The 12,346-nt window shown below is 34.2% G+C and overlaps 1 protein-coding gene across 3 annotated transcripts in view; it reads left to right on the top strand.

Annotated features, from left to right (window-relative positions):
- Nucleotides 1-12,346, top strand: part of NUBPL (nucleotide binding protein-like) — a 167,620-nt gene that overhangs the window by 41,542 nt on the left and 113,732 nt on the right. For 2 of the 3 annotated variants that reach the window (XM_012724416.1, XM_004682112.2), the window contains exon 4: nt 6,847-6,937. In XM_012724416.1, coding sequence (XP_012579870.1) covers nt 6,847-6,937 — 91 coding nt within the window. Of the gene's footprint in view, nt 1-6,846; nt 6,938-12,346 lie in introns of those variants that run through there. The other variant, XM_012724417.1, reaches the window with a different exon arrangement.

Genomic DNA, 12,346 nt, shown 5'->3' with positions numbered 1-12,346 from the left:
ACACATCAATTTGAATCCTAGCTCTTCACTTAATACCTATGTGGACTTGGGTCAGGCACTGGACCTCTCATAGCTCAGTGAAATACAATGATAATAGCAAATGTTGTGCAGACTTAATTGAAATAAAGAGACTATATCTTTAATATTACCATAAACTTAATCTAATATTGTTGGTACCTAACGTTATACTCCTGACATGAAGTGTCCTTTGGATTGTTGACTTGTGTGGCAAATAACTACTTGCTGAGACTGAATGTTCTATTTCTCCTATTTCAGTTCATAAAAGGTCTTGTTAGCAGGAGGTTACTTTGAGTACTTAATTTTGAGCTGGGAATTTGATTTAATTTTTCTTATTGGAGAGAGTCAATCTGTTGTGATTAATTGTGGACTCTGAAGGTATGTTGCTTTGGGCTCCTTTCTCAGTTTTTACACTTGTGCTGTCTGATCTTCGGCAAATTACTTACCTTTCTGTACTTTAACATTTACATCAGGATTATTATACACCTATCTCATAAGGTTGTTGTGAAGATTAAATAAGCTTACCTATGTAAAGTGTTTAGGAAGTGCCTGGCATTATAGTTCTATATGTCTGTTAGCTATTAACGTTTTATAGAGTCACACTGCTCTTTAATCTTACAAAAATTCTTAAGGTACATGTCTTCTTAATCATTATTTTATAGGTAATAAAACTGAAGTTTGGTGAAGTTAGTAACAGCTCTAAGTACCTATTAAGTGAAGCAAATCCTGTGTTTCCTATGTATTCTGTTATACCTTTAGTATTTTTGAGTTTTAGTGAAGTGTTAATATTTGGGAAAAATGTGCTATTAACTTATTACTTTACAGTATTATATCAATGTATACCTGAGCTGTTTAAAAGATACTATATATTGCAATCAGTATTTAACAGAAATTAATTACTCAAATACAACATACTTGAATTTAGGTATTAATATTTTTGTTTTGTAGGTAAGATAGATGGGTACCTTGGGGAATTTTCATGCTTTTGAAATTTAGCTTTAATTTGTTGTATAGTTATATATATGTTTCAGCATAGTACTGTTGTTTATTTCACTGATGATTGTATGATCATACAGATTAAAAACTCTTATGTACTCTTTTTATACCTGAGACCTTTTCTGTGATTAGGTATATTATCTAATTCTCAAGGTTCATATATTTCATTGAAAATATACATATTAATGCTTGCTTATAGGTAACCACCAGTGTATATTAACAGTCTTGACTGCAGACATATGTCTTCCTCTCTGGCATCTTTTATAAGGGTAGCTTAGTATACTGAAGGAGGGATTTGTGTCAAGTATTAAAAGGAAAGGAAAAGTATTATTTTTTCAATTAAATGTGTAAAATTAAATGTGTAAATGTGTAGCAGCATGTTAAAGGTAGACCAGAAAGCCTATCTGATTGGATTTAAGTTAGTGAAATTACTAATTCAGTAAGTTTTTCATTACTTGCTCTTCCTTCTTCATAAGCTCACAGACACACATGCCAACATGATAGAATGTGTATTTAAGATAATCTTCAGAGAGGCAAATAGTTCCAAACTAGTTTCTTCCTTTATTATCTGTGTGGTTTTAGGTAGAAAGCTTTATGCTTTTTGATTTCCAGTTAGGAGCAGTAATAACTTTGTTTTCAATAGCTTTAAAGAAACTGATTGGCTAGAGTTTTCTTCCTCAGTACCCTTTGGCCTACCTTTTAAATTTCTCTTAGTAAAGTGCAGGTTTCTGCCAGTAATTCATTCTCTCACTTTGGTCATGGGAATTGCTGAATTTCATTAAGAGTTAGAAAGAAAACAGTTAGCCTAATTTTACATTTAGTATGTTCTTCCTTAGTTCCCTTTCATTTGCAACATCTTAGTGGCCAAGCTATTATTGCACATTCTTCGAATTTCATTATCTGATTCTGTCCAATAAGAAGTTACCCAGATCTTTCTCATATACAGTCTATTTTTTTTCTTATTCACCCCTTCTCCCTAACTTGACTTCATCAATTCATTTTCCTCTCTCAATTTTTGTCCTCAGTAAATTATTCTTCTAACATATCCCCTTGAGGGATAACGAGGACCCTTAACCCTCAGTAGGGCAGTGTTCAGAGAGTCACTGAGAGGAAGATAGTTGAGGGCATATGAAGAATGGATTTTAGAGCTGCTTGGCTCCTGTGATTTTAAGCCTGGAATGTGGGTCAGGTGCTCTGTTCATATCCAGTTCCTGTGATTGCTGCATTGTTTTACTTTGGAAGAGCTGCTATCAGAATTATAAATACTTTCCCCTGCATTGCAGTTTCATTAAGGACATTCTGAAGGAATTGATGTGGTTTTCACTATCTTCGTTGTAATACTTCACCCAGTTTGGGTAGGAATCAAAGTCCATAGGTTCTAGCAAAAAAGTGGTTAATGTAACACATAAAATGACTATTATCGTAAGGGGTTAGTGTCAAGAAGTATCATTTTATGCAGAAAAATCTTCCTAATTTTTTTCTATGTTTGAAGACTTAAAGGCATTAATATTTTTTTTTAAAGATTTATTTTATTTATTCATACAGAACTGGGGTACAGGCCAGAAGCTCAGGGGTGGCGAGAGGCCTCACCAGAGACAGAGTGGGGAGCAGAACAGGCAGATCGACGAAGTACACTGCAGAGGGGAGCAGTGGGTGGGTCAGGAGAGGTCTGCCTCGCCATGTGGTCTCCTCCGGGGCAGGCAGGAATCGAACTCATGCGGAAGTGGCTTTAGCTTCTTAGTGCAGTGCTTTAACCCGCTGCGCCACCAGGGAGGGCCAAAGGCATTAATATTTTAAGGTCAAGGATTTGAGGTTTTCTTTTCTTAATCCTAGTTGCTTTACCTGTAATTTGTATCTTTTAACAGTAGATGAAAATGTGGACCTCAAGGGAATCACTTCTTGTTGAAGATACTGCCTTTCCTGCTCTGTGAACATACACACTCACACACACACACCCTTGAAACTCCTATGTAGTCTTTTTATTTGGAACCATATTGAGTCTATTTTTACTAGTGGACAGGTTTAAAAATTGCCCTAGTTTTAAGGAATCCTTTAATACCATGTTGTGACTTTAGTTTTCAGAGATTTAGGTAGCATATGCTATCAAAAGTTTAGGTATCTTCTTTTTATAGCAGCCATCCTTTACTCCTTTATACTAGCTTTTTTTTTCTAAAGATTTTTTAATTTATGTATACAAGAACTTGGGTATGGGCCAGAGGTGCGTGATTGAGAGAATTCACCAGAGACAGAGTGGGGAGCAGAACAGGCAGATCAACTGAAATACACTGCTGAGAGGAGCAGTGGGCAGACAGGAGAGGTTTGTTGCACCATGTGGGTCAGTTCCCTGGCCAGGGATAGAAATCATGTTGCAGTGACTAGCGATAACTTGACCGTACTGAGTCTTAACCCCTTGCACTACCAGGAAGGCCCCTACACTAGATTTTCTTCCATGAAATTCCTTTTTTCTAGAGTTGAGATCAACAAAACATTTTCTTGGGGAAAACTAGACTGCAAGGAAATTTATGATCCTTTCTTTAATGCCAATATTTTTTTAAAGATCTTTTTATTAATGCATACAGAACTGGGGTACAGGTGAGAGGTGGTGAGAGGATTCACCAGAATGGGGATAAGAACAAGCAGATTGATGAAGTACACTCCTGAGGGGAGCAGCAGGTGAGACAGGAGAGGTTTGCTGTGCCGTGTGGATTACTTCCAATGTCAAGGATTGAACTTGCACTGAAGTGGCTGCAGCTAGCTTATAGTGCTTCACTTTAACCCACTGTGCCACCAGTGTGTTTTTTAACCTTGTATATATTATATAATTTTGAGCCCTGTAACTTAAAGTATAATTGTAGAAGTATTAAGAGAAAGAATTTGATGAAATCATTGAATGTTAAAGCTTAAAAGGGCATCTTAGGGGTTTTATAGTAACCAATCCTGATACTACACGGAGGAACAAATGAAGGTTTGTTGATTCACTCATTAATCATTCATCTACTCATTCAACACATACTTATTTAATACTTATTTCATTAGGTGCTTGGGAGTATTTTTGCTCCTGTGGGTTTTATAATAAATAGATCATAAACATAATTAAGTTAAATACTATGCTTAAAAGTAGTTTGGGATGGGGGAGAGGAAGTGTTTGAGTGTGAGGATGGACTTTAAATATAAAATGGGCAAGTCCATGAAAATGATGACACTTCAGCACAGATTTGAAGGAGATGAGGTGTAGATGGTAGACTATGTGGCTAAGGGGCATAAATTTCAGATAAATAATGAATAATTAAAACACACATATTCCATTCAATATGTGAGTATGTATTCATGTGCCAGAATGATACCTGTTCTTAAAATTAAAAAAAACAACAACAGAAAAAGCCCAACCTTTTCAGTGTCTCAGTTGATTACTATTGATTGTTCTTACCATTATACTGTTAGTTCTAAAGCTTGGGCCCACATAGCAAAATTTATATCTATCTCTTTCCTCAGTTGTCTATATTAGTTTTTCATGTTGTGGTTGTCATATACCCCAGTGTGTTATAAATGCAATTTGTTGGACCCTAGTCCGGATATACTGTGTCACAATTTCTTGGGATAGAACAAATTATTTTCATGACTGCCTGTTATCCTTAGTTCTAGGTGCAGAAGTGATCAGAACATACAAAAACCCTTACCCTAATGGAATGAACATTCTAGTCAGGGACACATAGTAAACAGTATATATCCACATGTACACACTATACATCTCTTAGTTTTCTGACTGATTTTTGCTTAATTTTCACTAATACAATTAAGAAATTTTTCTTTTATTAAATGGTTGGAATGTTTGACTCAAGGTAGGCAGAAAAAGAAGGGACTTGATTCAATTCTACATTGAGTAAATTCCAATTGCCATCCAAGACTAATTGAAAAGAGTGTGCAGAGAATCATGGGATTCTTAAATCTAGATACTTCGAGGGAAAGGAGTACCTGAATGAATGTTTACTTACAAATAATGGGGTTGGGCTGCTGTGAGATTCTCTTTTGATGGCATCTATTAGCAGACAACATGGATAAAAGAAACATGTCATGAACTTCACAATCGTCTTTAGTATAAATCTTGTTGGAAGAACAAAGCGATATCAAAACTGCTGTTGCTGCTTTTGAAATCTAACACACACACAAAAAGGACTTGTAGGCTTTCAAATTGAAGCTTGCATGCAATAGTAATGAAACAGTATAATCACTGAATAATTCTGCCACCTTTTACAGCTTTCACAGGGTGTTATGAATTATAAAGAAGCAAGTCAAATAATCTAAATGCTGTCTTTGGCTTTGATCTGTCTTGTTTTATGTCATCTGCTATATTTTGAGCACTGCAGGAAAGTTAGAAAAAGGAGAATAATATTAGGTACCAACAATATTAGATTAAATTTATGGTGACATTAAAGATATAGTCATACTTCAAAATAGTGAATTTATAGTTATTTTTATTTATTTATTAGTAATAATTTTTTTAATCTGTTAGATATTTTGCGATACTTTTGTAGTGATCTTTCTTTTGAACCTGGCTGAATTAAAGATAAGGAAAATCCTAATTGGAGATTTCTTGACTAAATATAATAATTTTAGGAGGAATTAGGTGGAAAGAATTTATAAAATTAAGCTATTTAGACACCCAGCTGCATATATTATTTTATAGTCACCCTACTTAGCTTATTTATTTTCCTATACTGTAAAACTGTCTGGAAATTTAAGTTGAGAGACTATTTATACATTTAGAATAGGAACCAATTAAAAAATAATGGAGTAAATCCTGACAAACAAATGAAATTTTATTTGGCATCTTTTGAATAATGCTGAATTCTAGACTTGAAAATATGAAGTATAAGAAATAATTTTGAATCTGGAGATAGGTAGATAACATGCAAAATGAAGGATTGTTTAGTGAAAAAAAATTTTTTTTTTTTGAGATTGAGTTTTGTCTTGCCAGGATATAGGTAGAGAGGGAAGAGTCATCAATTTTGGTGAAACATAATTTAAACACCTATAGCTAAAAATAGCATTTTGTTTTTGCATATGAGGAAAACTAGTAACAGACTAATTTGCTAAAGAGAAAGAGGTGAGGGGGAGAAGAAAAAAAGACATATTTGTTAATAGGGAATTTTGTTTTCCTTTCCTTGACTAGATGAGACCAGTCAAGAGAGTCTGCCCTGGGATAGACCTGGGATATCACAAGGATAGATCATCAAAGAAAAATGATTTTAGTTGTTTATGGATTCTCCAGAATATCTTGCATATTTAACTTTGACTTTCACATATTAGGTTATCTCTGTGCTATGTCTGCCACTATTCTCTAGCATCTCCCTACCAGGTCTACATCAGATCTTGCTTTATTATGGTCTGTTTCTGTGATTTCCACCCCTCCCAATTACCCCTACTTGATATTTGGTATGCTAGATGGGCTTTCCAAATATTAATTCTCCATCTCCCTAGTGTTTTATTTGTCATTATAAATCATTATTTAATATTGTGAGAGTGTAATTTGTGTTGAGATCAAAAAGGCCACAGCCTATTTGTGAGTCAGTTTGGAAGATCTGAACCACAGTGTGTAAAACATACGCAGTGGATTTTTCTACTGTTATCCAGAAGAAATAAGTAAAACAATGAAAAAGTACTTATTTTAAGCAATTTGTGCTCTTTTACCTTAATGTTGTTTTGTTTGAAAGTTTAGGTCATCATTTTGGAACATTTTGCTTATTGTGGTTACTGTAGTCAGACTTAGTGTTGCTTTGTGCCTTATCTTTGGTGAGGACTAGGAATAATCTGGCAAATAATGTTTTCTTTCAGTCAAAGGCTGTTGGTTTGTTGGATGTGGATGTGTATGGCCCTTCAGTCCCGAAGATGATGAATCTGAGAGGAAATCCTGAATTATCACAGAGTAAGTAAAGGACACTTTAGTAGTATGATGATAGTTATACTTTTATTCAGTTGTTCCTGGGTGTCAGATATTGTGCCCTGTACCATATGTACTTCATATGTAGCTAGTATAATAATTCCAAAAAACAGGTATGGAGCCATGCAGTTTAGTTTTGAATCTCAGTTCAGTCACAGACTTGTGAATTTGAGTGAATTGTGTCTCAACCTCCCCATATGTACTTAACCAGAAAGATATGCTATGAATAATCTCTGTTACAAAATTGTTGTTATCCGTAATGCATTTAGTAGAAGTATGATTCCTGGCACATAATATGTGATCAAAAGTTATTTCATCATCATCTCTTTATATTAAATGTGCGGTGGATTGGGAGTATATAATGGAAAGTATACATTTGTGTTAGAAAAACTAAAAATTATTTTCTTTTCAGATTTTTATTGTATTTGTCTTAAAGTATTAAAAAAACCCTCAAATATTATGTTCTTTTCCCAGTTTTCACTGCTGTTAGTAGGACAAAGTAATTTTTTTTGAGTAAATCTTTAATATTTACTAGTCTTGTCATTACATTTTCTTACAAACTAGCATGTTGAAAAAAAAAAAGCAGCAAAACAAAAACCAAGCTATCAAATATAAAGGTTTAAGAGCAAGGAAATGTTATCAGTGAAAAATGAGAAATTCGAACAATTGTTTATTTTTCTGAAAAAAAAATGCTTTTAGGTAAAATAATTTTCCTTTTAATTGAACTAAGAGGTGGAATAATGTTTGTATTTTGATGCTGATTTTAATTTGTCAATGATTTAGATAATAGAAGCATTTTTGTTATTAAAAGTTAGTTGTCTGCTATTTATGGTGCTTTTATTTGTGTTTAGCTATTGGAGTCAGTTATACTTTAAGTTCTGACTAATTGTTAAGACAGTAAAGAGTCTCCCAAACATTTTAAGAAAACAAAGATCTATTGATAAAATTGATCTCAGCCATCTTATATTACAAGCACCCACTTAGTTTTTTCTTTCATGAAAATATTAACTTAGTTTGTGAATGTGATACAAGCCAAGATGTCAAATTTTCACAAAGATGGAATAGTGAACTTGGGTACTTTAAATGATAAATTCATTATGTCTCTCTCTTGATTAAAGTAATGTGAAACTGGTACATGCAGCACATGAGTGATGGCAAAATGGAACTGTTGGTGTCAGTCTTTTCCTAAGTAGTTTGTTCAGTCTATGCCAACATAAATATTTAACTTTAATTTCTTTTCTTGTTTTACTGAAGCTGTAGTGTTAACTTTTGTGTTTGCAAATTGGCTGACATTAAATAGATTTTCTGGTAAAGATGAGATATTGCAGCTCATGAAAAGCCTGAAATGAATACTTTTTTTGTGTTGTCAGACTGATCATAAGTCCTTCAAGAAATAAGCTAAATGATTTAGTCATTCACTTAGAGAATGTGGATTCTTAAAAGCCCAATTTATAAATTATTTTTGAAATCTTAGATAGACTTACCACTGTTACACTAATTGGTGCCATTTTGACATTTCTACATTTTATCATGTTAATTTATTTTGTTGCGCTCTATATTACTGCAAACATGATGCATTGTAAAATCCAATTAACAATAAAAAAACTGTGAAAGATTTGTTTTCAGCAGTTCAAAATTTGGGAAGGTAGACTAGTGAACTGAATATCAGCTTCATAAATGTTTCTTTGTTCTTGGCCTTAGCTGGACAAATTTAGGTCAGCATGATTACTTCAGGAATGTCCCTTTTAATTTTTTTTTTTTTTTTAAGATTTATTTATTTGTTCATACAGAACTGGGGTACAGGCCAGAGGCTCAGGGGCAGCGAGAGGCTTCACCAGAGACAGAGTGGGGAGCAGAACAGGCAGATCTACAAAGTACACTGCTGAGGGGAGCAGCGGGCAGGTCAGGAGAGGTCTGCCATGCCATGTGGTCACCTCCGGGGCAGGCGGGAATAGAACTCATGCGGAAGAGGCTTTAGATTCTCAGTGCTGTGCTTTAACCCGCTGCGCCACCAGGGAGGGCCGTCCCTTTTAATTTTTAAATAGATATTTAGTAATATAGTTTTTGTCAATTCATTTTAAACTTCCCAGTTAGGGTTGGCAGATCATAAAGTAGTCTCATATTTTCCCTTTGGGGAATACTGTAGAAAACCCACCCAGCTTCTGTAGTTATATGCTTTAGCCTTCATCATGATGAGACATTTTATGTTTGTTACTAGAAAAGTAAAATCAGTAGTTGCAGAAAATTTTTTTATTATAGTTTTGGTTTTCTTAGGCTGAAGATGTTTATATCAGCTTTAAAAGTACAATAGTGATTTGTCTATGCTGTTTTGCAAAATTATGGCAATGGAAGTGTGGCCAGTTTGTAGAAAGAGCATTATAAAAACTCTCAATAGATTAATATTGTATGGCTGCAAATGACTAGTTGGGGGTGGAATTTAAAATCCATGTGTAGGTGGGGAAACTATCATCAAAACATGAATGTACCTTTCTTTTAATGAACAGATACCAGTTTTTTTTTCTTTTGTAACTTTCCAAATGGAAAACACAATATTCAAATTTCATGTTATAGCATCAGAAAATTATAGTCCTAGGAATTTTTCAATTGAAACTGCAATTGACTATAAATATTTGCACACAGAAATGTGTTGTTTTATTTTGCTAATATAATACTACTTTTTTGTGGGTTGAAAACCAGCTTGACAGTTTTCACAATTGACCTATGGGTAGAGGTAACTACTGTCTTTCACAGTTTTATGATGATAAAACACCTTCAATATACTTGTGAATTTATTAAGGCTTAGTTTTTTTTTTCTCATTTTAAAAAATTTATAATAGTTTATTTTTACATATTTTTGTGCATTTTTCCATCTCAGTTGCAATCCCCTTGGGTTTTCCATCACCAAATCACCCATGTGCCATCACCAGTGTCCAGTGCATTTCCCTCTCCCCACTGTTTTTGATCCCATTCCCCACTCCACCCCCACAAAATGTCTCTGGTATATAGCTGTTCATCATTATCATTATTTTCTCACCTGTTCCGTTATATTCCTGCTATGAGAGAAGCCATCTGGTATTTTTCCTTTTCTTTCTGGCTTATTTCACTAAGCATGATCTTTTCCAGCTCCATCCATGTTGCTGCAAAAGACACGTATTTCTTTTTTTTGGTTATTGAGTAATATTCCATTGTGTATATGTACTACATCTTTATAATCCTGTCATCCATTTTTGGGCATTTGGGGTGTTTCCATGTCTTTCCAATTGTGAATAAAGCAGCAGTAAACAAAAATATGGAACGCTTCATGAATTTGTGTGTCATCCTTGTGTAGGGGCCATGCTAATCTTTTCTGTATTGTTCCAATTTTAGTATATATGCTGACGAAGTGAGCACAAAGGCTTAGTTTTACTAAAGAATGTCCTTATTGTACTTAGCTAATGAAAAGGAACTTTTTAAGGCATACAGAAAGAGGTAACTAAAATTGAAATATCAAGTAATTTTATTGAGGATGATACAGTGCTTATTAATGATTAAATGTGAGACATTTGAGTAGGATTCACTTATCTGTTCTATTGTTGTGGGATAGAAATTTTCCACTCATGTCACAGTATTCTGCTTTGTTTTAAGGTATTAAGCATTTTTTCAAGCTTAAGGATGAATATGTACATGGGTTTACATAACAGAGAAATCATAGAAAGTTAGCATGGGAAAATGACCTTTTATAATAGCCCTTATCCCAGTAAGAATACAGGAAATAACTAAGGCTTTACAGTGGTGATTTAAGTGCACATTGTGTGAGTGAGCTCTAGTTATTCTTGAAGAGAGTGAGTGTGTTGAAGTTGTTGTCATGGATGATTAAAATCTGATCCAGTGGCTGGAGCTCCTAGATCTTTTTTTAAGTCATTGTCTTGTGACCCTTCCTTGGGTTCCATTTGATACTAGAGACTTCTCTGATTATCTTGGGGAAAGATTCTGGGATGTATTCCATAATTACAGTGTTACAGGAATGACTTTCTTTGCTGCTCTCTAGATTTTGCTTATAACCTCTTTTATACTTGATATATTTTAGAAGGTGATATCCATAGTCAGGGGTTGAAGGAATCTTAAAAAGTTTGATTTGCTCTGGCTGTATGCCATTTTATCTCTGAAATAGTTCACAGATGAAGTCTGTGTTCTTTGAAGAGTACCATTACCTGAACTTATCAAGAACAAGTCTATCCAACTTTCTCTCCAGCTCATAGTTTCTCACACAGGTCATTGAATAGAGCTGAATTAAATACCTGTCTAATGTGGTTAAATTTTTTTCTTTGATATTCCTTACTTAATGAATAGCTGGTAGATTTTCAGTTTTACTTTGCTACAAATGATCTGAGCTGGGGACTGCAGCAAGTGAAGTAGATGAAGAATGCTTTATTTAGCTGCAGCACAGCTAAATGTAGTGCAGTTCCTACTGCCTGCTAATTTTGGGTTTTCTTCCATAGGATGACCACAAATAGTGTTGACCATGAATGGATATACATATGTAAAATAGGTCATACAGCTTTGTGCACCTGCTTCAAGATGAGACTGGTGTTCTGTGATGCTTTTACTTTTTGTGTTACATTAGTCCCCCTTTATTTGAGGTTTAGTTACCTGCAGTCCGCAAGGTCTGAAAATGTTATGTACTATATAAGATATTTTGAGAGGAGATGTCGTATTCAGATAACTTTTCTTATGGTATATGGTTATAATTCTTCTGTTTTATTATTGTTACTCTTATACTGTGCCTATTTATAATTTATGCTTTATTATAGGTATATATATATATATATATGAATAGGAAAATGCATGGTCTACCTAGTACATACAGGACTGTTCTAAAAATGTGTACTTTAGTAGTACAGTGCATTTATAAGTAACCATATTTGTTAAGAAAATGTGTACTTCACTGGCACATCCACTATAGTGCCAGGTTTAAAAAAAAACCAGCAACTTTTTTTCTTCTTATTTCCTAGCCTATTGATCCTTTTCAATGCTTTTCAAAATTATCAGCACATTTTCAATGTCTTCTCTCAGAGAGAACAATTTAAAGAACTCTTGTTAGGTAGTGGGAGGCTTGCAATTATATTTATAGTACTCTATTTTTATTTATGTGCCCTGTGAAACTTTTGGTTTTTAAAATAGACCTTATTATTGCTGATTCATAGTTACTGAGTAATTCACTGGGTACTTAAGTCTTTTGGGGGTACTTTAACAAAATATAACGTAGCTCCCTCCAGCTCTGCCCAAGGTTGACAAAAAGTAAGGCATTTTAAAGAGGAAAGTAGTTAGCTAGAAGCAGAATATAAAATGAATTTGGAGGGCCCTCCCTGGTGGCGCAGCGGGTTAGAGCAGAGCACTGAGAAGCTAAAGCCACTT

This window comes from Condylura cristata, unplaced genomic scaffold, assembly GCF_000260355.1.
Source record: "Condylura cristata isolate star-nosed mole 26May11 unplaced genomic scaffold, ConCri1.0 scaffold00013, whole genome shotgun sequence".
Classification (NCBI taxonomy): domain Eukaryota; kingdom Metazoa; phylum Chordata; class Mammalia; order Eulipotyphla; family Talpidae; genus Condylura; species Condylura cristata.
This window is presented reverse-complemented; position numbering and strand designations above follow the sequence as displayed.